The following is a 10579-nucleotide window of genomic DNA, read 5'->3' as shown; positions in this document are numbered from 1 at the left end:
TCCACCTCTCCTCATTCCCTCTCCTCCCTCTCTCCCTGCCGCTCTCTCTCTCTCTCTCTCTCTCTCTCTCTCTGTCCTTTTCCCTCCCTCCTAATCAGAGCCATATGTTGGAGAGGGAGGCAGAGACTTCTGACGATGGACATAATTGTGTTGGATGTGGACTGTGTGGTACAGTGCTGGAGCCAGCCGTAGACACACATGCTTGCAAACGTTGCACGCACGACTGTATTTCTGTTGAACGTGTGCATGTGTACAGTTACATATAGATGTGACAGCGAGGGTCATATTTCATAATACTTATGTCTGTTCTTGCTGTCTGTGCTTTCTCATCTGCTCTGGGCTTCTATAATCCCTCCATCGCTCCTGTCTCTCTGTCACCTTCATCTCTCCATCCTCTTAACACCTCTCTATCCATCACCTCTCTGCTTCCCCCTGGTGGCTGCGATTATTCACACATTCTCATTCTTGTTGCACCCTCCGATTCTAGTGCTTTGTAATGCATTTGAATAGTTTTGGCGAAATGTGGCAGGAATTGTGAGGATGCATGTGTGCCTTTCACCACTGTTAGACTGTTTTTTTGTAATTCAGATTTCTTACAACGCGTAAGAATGCAAATGCAGTGAGACTCCACACAAAAAAAATGTGCTGAATTCAGTGCACAATTCTGTCTGTCTGGTTCTCATTGTGTCGTGATGTTGAAATCCAGCTGAACGGAGTCGTGGCACTGGACCATCAGCTGGAACATACCAAATTTGAAGCACTAACTACAATTAGTCTTTAAAAATTTATACTGCAAGTCATCTTCCAAAATAATTGTGTCTGATGTGAGATGGTGCAGCCCTCACCAAAATACTGATTCTAGTCTGGCCTGATTCATGCTGTGACATCATGTACTAATCTCTTATTCTCTTTTTCTTTCTGCTCCACCCTCCCTCACAATCTTTTCCACCCCCCCCCCACTCCCCCCATTTCTTCCACCTTCCTCAACTGTCTGTCCCTTCCTCTGTCTGTCCCTCGGTCGTTGTCTCATTCTTTCTTTCACTCTAGCAACCATGGGCAGAAGAAAGAAGCAGAGGGGAGAGAGAGAAGTATGTGAGCTCTCCACTGCAGTATTGATGACCCAATGATCCCCTGCAGAACAGAGCCAGTCAGGCAGACAGAGTGAGGCTCAACTCAGAATCAAAATCAGAATCAGCGCCACAGCCATTTGGTAAAAGCAACCAATTAAGGAGGAAATGAATGGTAAATGTAATCTAATGTTGTAGTGCTGGTGTGTGGGTGGCACAGTTAATAGAAGAGAGTGCATTACAGATTAGGTTTATGGCCCATTGCCAAAAATGTTGGTGATTCTAACACACAATCACATTCCCATCTGTGCTGCAAGTGTTTGATTTTATACATACAGCATGTTTGTGGCTTTACAGTAAGCAATGCACTTAATGACCGGTACTTTGGATTAAACGTCTTTAATTCAACAGGAATGTGTAAATATATGTGCCGAGCTCTTCTCCACATATTAATAACATTTTTTTTTCTGTCCATAGGTCCTGTATTCTACTTGACAGCTGTTTGAGAAAGGCGGCTACAAAGCAGAAAGTCATTTACGACAACTGATAACGTCCCACTTTTTCCTGCGTCAGTACCAGTTAAAGTGTCCACTGAATGAGTGGCCTGTCAGATCACCTGCATTCAGGCCAAACTGGCACTCCACTGGACTGCTTTGTGAGTCAGGCCGAGGAAAAAGGCGGTTTGGAAGAGCTTGAAGGCCTGGAAGGACCCGAGTTCTGGACCAGGGAGCTCGGGCTCCAGGGGGGGTTCCAGGATTCCCCTCATGATGGACTGGCACTGGTGACCGCCGTCGACATCTCCCCTCCCTCTCCTTCTGCCCTGGCAAACGGCCTCCATCTCCAGAGACGGCTGGGGCACGGCGCCTGCCGGCGGAGACAGACGGAGGCTCACGCACCCGCTGAGACACATACTTTTGCAGAGGCACTTAGAAACATGCAAACGCACATAGATCCAGATGTGAATACACAGCCTTTTTCACACGCACTTATGGATACTTGTGGTCCCATGGATATGAACACACTTACAGGTGCAGTGGGGCCAGACCTCTCCAATACTCACACACCAGAGGCCATACACACAACTTCGCCCCAGCCCTTGTCCTTAGCACTTGGCAATCATCCTGCCTCCACCAATCAGCTGGCAGCTCATGTTCGATCTGCAGACACAGAGATAGCCTCCACATTCTGTCCAGTTCCTACAGGTCCAAACCCAAACACAGGCTCCTCTCCTCTCCCTTTAGAGACAGAAAAAAAGTATGCACTCCGCAGCTCTGGGCGTCCCCGCTTCCCCTGTCACCTACGCAAATCCTCTCGCCTTCGCCGGAGCACGGAAGATGGGGAAAAAAGAACAGGGAGGGACAAAGGAGGAGAAGAGGGGGCAGTATTGGAAGAGAAGATCTGGAGGGTGAAAGAAGAAGAAGTGGCTGTCGGCCATAAAGAAGAACATTCATCTGTTGAAGCTGTTCTCCCAACACCGGCCTGTCAAACAGACATTGCCCTCGCCCTCACAGTACCAAAACCTGCCATTAAAGCTATTCCTAAACCTGGGCCCAGACTTGGGCATAGACCTGGACCTAAATCCAGGTCTAGGCCAGCACCCAAATCTGTTCAAAAAGCAGGGCCAAAAAGTGTCATGAAACAGCGTCAGGCAGCCCAGTCTATGCACCATCGTTCTACTCCTCATCTCCCATTCTCCAACACATCTGCCATTCCTGCACCTCTGCCAACCACGAAGGAGGAACCTGTTGCGGAGTTGGGGGTATGTCCTACCAATAACCGCAGACGCGGGCGTTTTGTGGGCGTAAGTTGAATTAAAGTCAAAAATCACTGTATTCTTTTCTTGCCACGACAATTTCATGTTTGAGAGGATGTTTTGAGTTGTTGCACCTGTTACATGACGGTCTTTGTTTTACAGGTGAGGAAGATTGTTGTCAAAGTGGCGCGCATTCCCGTCAGCCTCAGCCGCAGACAAAAGAGCTACAAAATTTCTAATATGGAGACGGTTACAGGCACGGAAAAAAGTAATGACTGCAGTGTGGAGGGCTCGGAGCCAGTGCGAGAGCCAACTGCACTTCTCCGCATGAAGAACAATGGGAAGAGCGTTATGGTGATGTTCCCTCCCGGAGAGCTCCCTGTAATTCTGAAGCGCAGACGGGGGCGACCACCTAAACAGCCTCTCCCAGGAATACAGGTGGAGCCTCCAAATCCCGCGAATGCTGCTGGTAATGGAGACCAGCCTAAGAAGCCTCGCAGGCGCCGTCGGACTAAACTCCCTTGTCCTTATCCATCCTATGTTAATGACACGAATGATGTGAAAACTGAATATGGAGACGTTCTCTCCAAGCTGGCCTTTTTAAACCGTCAGCCCCCGGCCACTGGACGCTGCTCCCCCCCTCGCTGCTGGACACCAAGCGAGCCAGAAAGCTTTCACGTCCCCTTGGAAAACCCTGGAATATCCACCCTGCTCCACAGACTCACCGGGTTCAGACGTCCCCGAGGAGGCAGGGGAGGGGGGGTAGGAAGAGGTGGAGGTGCAGCAGGGGGGGTCGGAGGTGGTGAGTGCAATAAGAGCACCTTCAGTGACTTCTTTGAATCAATTGGAAAAAAGAGAAAACTGAGCCCCCTGTCTGAGCATGGATTACCTCGGAAAAGGGGGAAGGGAGCGGGTGGGACGGGTAGGGGAGGAGGTGTGGTGGGAACAGAGCCTGGGGCGGAGAAAATAGTCAGGCGGAGACGTGTGAAAAAAAATGGTGCGTTCAAAGGAGGCGTAATGTCTGTGGGACAGGACTGGCCCAATGGGGCAGGTGGCTGGGGTGAGGAGGGTATAATGGACAAGGAGAAAGTTTTAGGGGGTTATCAGCTCTGTGGATCTCCAAGGGTCGGCTTCTCCTCGTGCGAGGTTGGAAGAGGAGGTTCCTTTGGTGGTCCAGGAGGAAGCAGGGGTATTATGGCAGGTGGGGAAGATTCGCAGGGCCTCTTTGCTGGTTATTTTAGATCGCTGCTCGACTCTGATGATTCCTCAGACCTGCTGGACATCTCCTCCTCACAGACAGACCCTCGCAAAGCCTCTTCTACCCCAGGTTATGAGCCATCCAGCCCAGCTACTAGCCACAGCTGGTCTCCCGCATTCCCTAAATGGAGCACTAAAGGTGCAAACTCTGGGGTGGAAGGCTCAGCTCATGCACATTGCTCCCCAGCCCGGCCTACATATAGCTATGCGAACCTCGCCCAAACCTCCCCCACCACATCGACCTATCCTAAATCCACTCCTCCATCTCTCTCACACTCTCCCAGCTCCCCCCATCCTGCCTCTTATGGTCAGTACTCCTCCAGCTACTCCTGCTCCTCCCCCGCGGTGCCACAGAGGTCATCAGACTGCAGCTTTGCATACAGCAGCGGCAAGACCACCCCTGTTGGTCAAATGGGGTATTCCAGCTATCAAGCAGCAGCAAAACGGGGCTTCGGTGGATATCCTGGAGCGAGTCATTTGTCTTTGATGAGGGGCGAGTTAACAGGACCCACCTCACCAGGAGGGGGGTACATGTCTGTGGCCAAAAGCAACCCTTTCAGCTCCTCCCCAGAAGGCTTCAAACAGTACAACTCCAATCAGTGGAGCTACAGGTTGGTCACTTCTACCCATTTTTCCCTCATAACACACCACATACAATCAATTAGAAAAATATCAAGTAGTCTTAACGCCAATTTATGCACAAAAAGCTGGCACGGTATGAAAGATAGTTGTATGAATATGCTACTAAATCTTTTTTTCCACGTAAAGAGAAGGTCAAATTAAAATTCTTATCACAACAGGATCAAAGAGGTGTGAATTACTCAGAACAAATGGTTCACTCAAACACATTTTCAAATCTACCTTGTCCACTGTGTGCTAATTAAGAGTCAGCCAAATGTCTGAATCAATGAAATCACGACAAAGAGCAGTGCAATCTGAAATGTTGCTGAAATGTTACATTTGTTTTATTTAAAATGTGTGGTGGTATGTTTGTGTTTTATTTTGTTCCAGACAAGGCTTTGGTGCCTGGACAGACAGCTTTGGGAGTCAGTATCATGGCTATAGTGAATACGGCTCGAATGAGTCCAAAGACATCTTGGATATTTCAAACTATACCCCCCAGAAGGCGAAGCGGCACCCATTTCCTGAAAGTCTATCAGAATCCTCATCTGACTCCTCACATCTTGGCTCAGCAGCAACTGGTAGTGGCCCGAACTCTGCAGGTGGCACATACAAGCAGAATGAGGCTGTTTCCGTGAGTGGGGAGGGAGGGCAATCAAGTTTGTCGAGTCTGGAGAAGCTGATGATGGATTGGCATGAGAGCGCCTCAGGGCCTACATATAATTGGAGCCAGAACGTCCTCTTCCAGGGAGGGGGAACCAGCAAACCCGGCCGTGGTCGCAGAAAACGGACTGAAGTACAATCAGAAAAAGAAGGGATTTTGACTTTACACTCTGATTCCCCATCCAGTCCTTCCCCAACACCGACACCTGGACCTAAGAGGGGAGGGGTTGGAGGACGGGGCAGAGGGTCCAGAGGAGGCAGAGGAGGTCTTTCTTCTTGTCAGAGGGAGCGGCCGTCAACCTCCAAAGGCAGGGGCAAAGCATCCTCTACATCAGGAGTGGGACTCGTCCTGTCTGCTGGAGGTCCAGAAGGGTCTGGTCTTTTCCAGGAGGGGCTAGATTATTACAGTGGAGACAGTAGCAGCCTGTCTCCCCTGGCCACTCCTAATCCTGCACCACCATCCAGCTACGTCCAGGAACCCTGTGAGTACCCCTCCCCTTATTCTGCCCACCCCTCCACGCCTTCGTCTGAGGAGCGATATCCAGCTTTATTTCCTGGAGAGTCCTGCTCTTCCCTCTCACCCAGTGTTTCATCTCCTCCCTATCCCCCTAAACCAACCCCTCCTCCACCCCAGGCTTACCACCTTGTCCCATCAAGGACCTTTTCCCCTTCCTGCTCCCCGTCACCACGGGTCACACCCCACTGCGGCACTGCATTGAGTCCTTCACAACGACCTCCTCCGAAAGACACCCAGTTTTCACAGTACGATTCCCCAAGCTACTGCAGCTCTCCTTACTGGTACGGACAGACATCACACAGCGGCAGCCCCAGCCCGCACTCTCACAGCACGCACTCCAATACAGCCATGCATGCGCACAGCAACCTGCACACAAGTCCGCATGGAAATACTCACAACAATGCACTCATGAGCCCGAATTCAAACACGCACTTGAACCCGACTCCCCTCGACTCGCATCATCTTAACACGCAGTCCCACACAAACCTGAGCTCACACACCAACACGCATCCAATCACACACCTCCAGAGCAACCCTCTGTCCCACTCAAGCCCCCTCAGCAACAATCAGCCCCACCACAACACACACGCTACCCTGAACACTCACCTCTCCTCCCATCCGCACTCCAACCCCAGCCCCGGCCTCCACCCCCACTCAGCACCTGTGCTTTACGAGGAGCGCAGCCCTCCTTCAGCCCTGACCCCCCACAAGCGGGATATGACCCAACACGCCATGAATACAGGCCATCGCCAGGGCCTCCTGCCACACTCCCCATACCCCAAATCTCCCCTGGAGTCCTCGCCCCATCAGGAGGAAAGTAGTGGCTTCTCCCTGCCCCAACAATCCTACCAAGGCATGGGGCACCGCTACCCCTCCCAGGCGGCTCAGAGTAGTGGGGTGCTGTGCCAGCTCCTGGACCCAGCCAATGATGACAGCTTCAGCGTCACCAGCCTGTAACAACAGGTGAGCTCAACAGTCATAGCAACAGTAAGACCATGAAGGACCACCACACTGTGAAAAGAACTGCTTAGCTTCCATAATTAAATGTAATTTGTAACACGGCTCAGGCACATATGAGTTACTTAAAAAAACAATAAGCTGAGGTCACAAACTAAATTGTTTTAACACAATACTTCAAATTTAATAAAGAATTTTAATAATGCCCCCGACACGTTTTTAAGATTTTAGTTACAAAAACATAAATTAACTAATTGATAACTTACCTTCAGCCAGGTTACTTTCATGAAATAGTTTCTATTATCACTCATACACATTTAAGATTTACTTTATACATAAAAAGACCAAACTTTCCAGGCAAACTTGCTTAGAAAAACCATCCGAAGTAACTAAAGCTTCAAACAGTGCAGTGATAATCATTTTCAGAGAGCCTTTGATGACTGAGGACGACATACTTATTATTGATGAAGACTGCAAAGAAAACTTATGAAAATGTTTGGAAAGCAGTTCATTAGCCGATGTAATTAAAGGCAAAAAAATAAAGGGAAATGTCATTGTAAGTTAGTAAAGCAACGAATTAGTAGGCAACGCGAATTGTAAAGTAGTTCATTGTACACTAATATGTTTTAAGGAAGCGAAATATGTTAATATTATTTTATTCAGAACTTTTTTTTATACTGAGAAAAGTAAACACCAACTTGCATCCCAGACAGACAGAAGCAGTCTAAAAGACATCATTTTTGGGTTATTTATGTTACAAAAAATGTAATAAATACCCATGCATTCACTGAACCCTTGATAAAATGGATTGTCGTGATGACAATTCCAGTGGTAACTGATCGGATGCAGTTTAATAAGACATTTGCATTGCAGCAGCATTAGCCCTGTGGATCTGTGAGCGAGCTACTGTGGAAAGTGACATCTGCCCTGCAAGCCAAAGTTAAAACAACCAGGGTTATCAATCAGTTTTATTCACAATATAAAAATGATTAAATAAAAGCATTAAAAATGTGTGGGACTGTCTCCGGCGAGCCTGTTAAACTATTCTTTTTATGCTCTACTGGTGAACAATGTCGGGGGAAAAAAATGGCCAACAGTTAAACCTTATTGTTGAATCCTGCCCCACATACTCTCCAGGTACATATTTGCAAATTGCTGCCTCTTTAATGGAAATTATAGTTGGATTTAAATAGGTTTTATGGTAGCTTTTATTTCAAAACATTGGCAGCAAGGAAGGTCCATATATCAGGTTGTACAGCGATGCACACGCATGCAGATCAATTTAAATGTAGGAGAACACAGCACTAACACAGTGTACCTGTTATTATACAGGTTACCTGCAGGACAGGGTATTTACGAGGTGTTAAAATGCAGAAAAGCGTTATACAGCACCTGACTGTCAAATCACGGCTTCAAAATTTTTAATACATAATATTTTTGTCTCTCCTGTTCTGTGTTTTTCTTGTAGGTGCATTCAACCCAAGCTTTTACAGATTTGCATTTGTTTTTGTTTTTGTTAATGAGACTTCTTTGTGAGAGACTGTGAAATGAAGGGTGAGAATTTAGCTGCCAACTTTGGACAGTCGAGCTTTAATTCTCCAGCATTGACAATCAAGATCAGATTTAACTCACGTGCTCAAGCATGCACATAAACAAATGCACACACATGCACACAGACACAGACACGCATGTGCAGATAAGTCCACTACCTAAACACGAACATGTGAAGTCATACAAGTGCACGCGCTCTATGCTGGAATGAGGGAACGGCCGAGAGGAGCTGACAGATGACGACCAGACGCTCACAGACAGAGACAAATCTATTTCTACATCCCCTCTGAGTCCCGCTGTGATACACAGAGGACTCAGTTTCCCAGAAGTCTGTATCTCACCAAATAATTCTGGTTCCGTTCTGTACATCTGCAGTATAGACAAACTGGGATTACACTCTTTCTCTTTCTCTCGCTCTCTCTCTATTTTCTCCCCTCTTCTGCTAAACCAGCAACCATGTTCTGCACTCGACTCACTAACCCTGCATTTATGTATTGTGCCCTAACCTGAACCGCATCTGAGCCCAAATCAACTTTTTAAATACCATGAGCCTCGCAAATGTCCTGCTCTGTGCACTCCTTGTGTTGTGTCCCATAAGAGAAAAGTGGACTGAATCAGTTTCTGCTCTTGAAATACCAGCATCTGTACATATGACTCCAGCTCCAAGCCAGCGGGCCTCTCTTCACTCTTAAGGCCTGTCATCAACTTGCTCTTCTCTGCGTTTTGCCATGGTTTCTCTGCTCTGGGGGAAGGAGGACTGCAGCATGGAGACTCAACATCTTGTGTTTTGCTGTTTTAACTACAAGGGAAGAGACGTTGAAATCACACAGTGGCCCCAAAGAGACTCTTTGTTTTTTTGTGTGCGAACGTGAAGACAGAGGGTGCCATGCATGTATTTGTGTGTACGTGTGCATATATGTGTGCGTATGGGTGTGTATGTGTGTGTGCGTGCCTGTGGGGTCCAAAGGAGTGACGCTCCCCAGACACAAAAGTCTTGGCGGGGCCTCATTCTTTCTTTCACTCTCTCCCTTCTTTTTCTGTGGTCTTGTGTTGTTTGGTGCTTTTTGTGATGGAAAAAAAAATGTATATCTGTCTGTTACATATCATGTATGTATCTGAGGTGCAAAATATTTAAATACACATTCTGTTCTTGCCATTGGTAATCTTGTCTGCAGCGCACTGCTTCTTTAACAGATCGTGCTTGTGTATGCGTGCGTGTGTGTTTTAGAGCCTCCGTGAGTATTGGGTTTTGCCCAGGCTGTCTGGGGCTGAGAGCGAGTGAGCGGGTGGGTTCAATCAAGGACACAATTCGACGGAGTGAAAGGGAGGGGAGGAGAGGAATGGATGGCGGGGAGAGCAGGGGAGGATATGTTGGAGAAAAAAGGAAGAAACCAGACTGAGGAAATCAGAAAAGGGTGTCGAAGAGGTTTCTAAAGCCACTGAAACAAAATGTACAAAACAGGAGTTTGGAAATTCCTCACCCAAATAAGGAAAAGCACAAAGTAAAGGCTGGTGGCACTGGAGAGCTGACAGGAAAAGACCCCATGCACATTTCTTATCCTCACGGGAAAACTTGCTATCATCCAACAAATATTGTACATCTGCAGTTTGTGTGTGAGCGAGTGTTTGTGCCAGACAGAGAGAGCGAGCGGGAAAGAAGGAAAGCAGATGGGGGAAGTTTACTGGCTGCATATTGTGTACAGTTTGTCAACAGGCTGACTAAATAGACTCAGACATGGCCGGAGGAAATGTGTTTGCTGTGACATTCCACTGTATGGTGGAAGGGGACACGTACTGTCAACAGTGCTACATGACAGAGAGGAGGAGGAGGAGGAGGATTAGGAGGAGGAGGAGGAGGTGCAGAGCAACAGCTCGCTTTCTGGCTTCTCCTTTGTGCTGCATCCATATAAGATGCTGCTGCTGCTTCATTTACATTTAAACGTAATTACAGCCAGCTGCAACCTCTGCTCAAAACAAGTTTACCAATCTGTCATTATCTGTGACTTTGTGTCTCAAAAACTACAAGCAGAGTCGTTTTCCTAAGTAAAAGCAGACTTAACCCCTCCCCTCAATTAAAAATTGAGCAGATTTGAGGACATAGAGGCATTTAATAATATTCAGCGTGTCCATAACTTCTCCTTTAACGACACATTTTATGTCAGTACGACTGTGCTCTTACATTAGAACATATGT

At 47.6% G+C, this 10579-nt stretch overlaps 1 protein-coding gene across 1 annotated transcript; it reads left to right on the top strand.

Moving 5' to 3' along the window:
- Positions 1–1114: 1114 nt before the first annotated feature.
- On the top strand, positions 1115–9547 carry ahdc1 (AT hook, DNA binding motif, containing 1). The gene is made up of 5 exons (XM_080485198.1): positions 1115–1242; positions 1545–2868; positions 2983–4688; positions 5089–6841; positions 8304–9547. The coding sequence occupies exons 2-4, from the start codon at positions 1663–1665 to the stop codon at positions 6833–6835; spliced, it is 4659 nt and encodes a 1552-aa protein (XP_080341324.1). The 5' UTR covers positions 1115–1242; positions 1545–1662; the 3' UTR covers positions 6836–6841; positions 8304–9547.
- The last annotated feature ends 1032 nt before the right edge of the window (positions 9548–10579 follow it).

The sequence above is a fragment of the Lipophrys pholis genome (assembly GCF_963383615.2).
Source record: "Lipophrys pholis genome assembly, chromosome: 17".
NCBI lineage: Eukaryota > Metazoa > Chordata > Actinopteri > Blenniiformes > Blenniidae > Lipophrys > Lipophrys pholis.
Note: the sequence above shows the minus strand (reverse complement) of the source record. Positions and strands in the feature narration are given on the sequence as shown.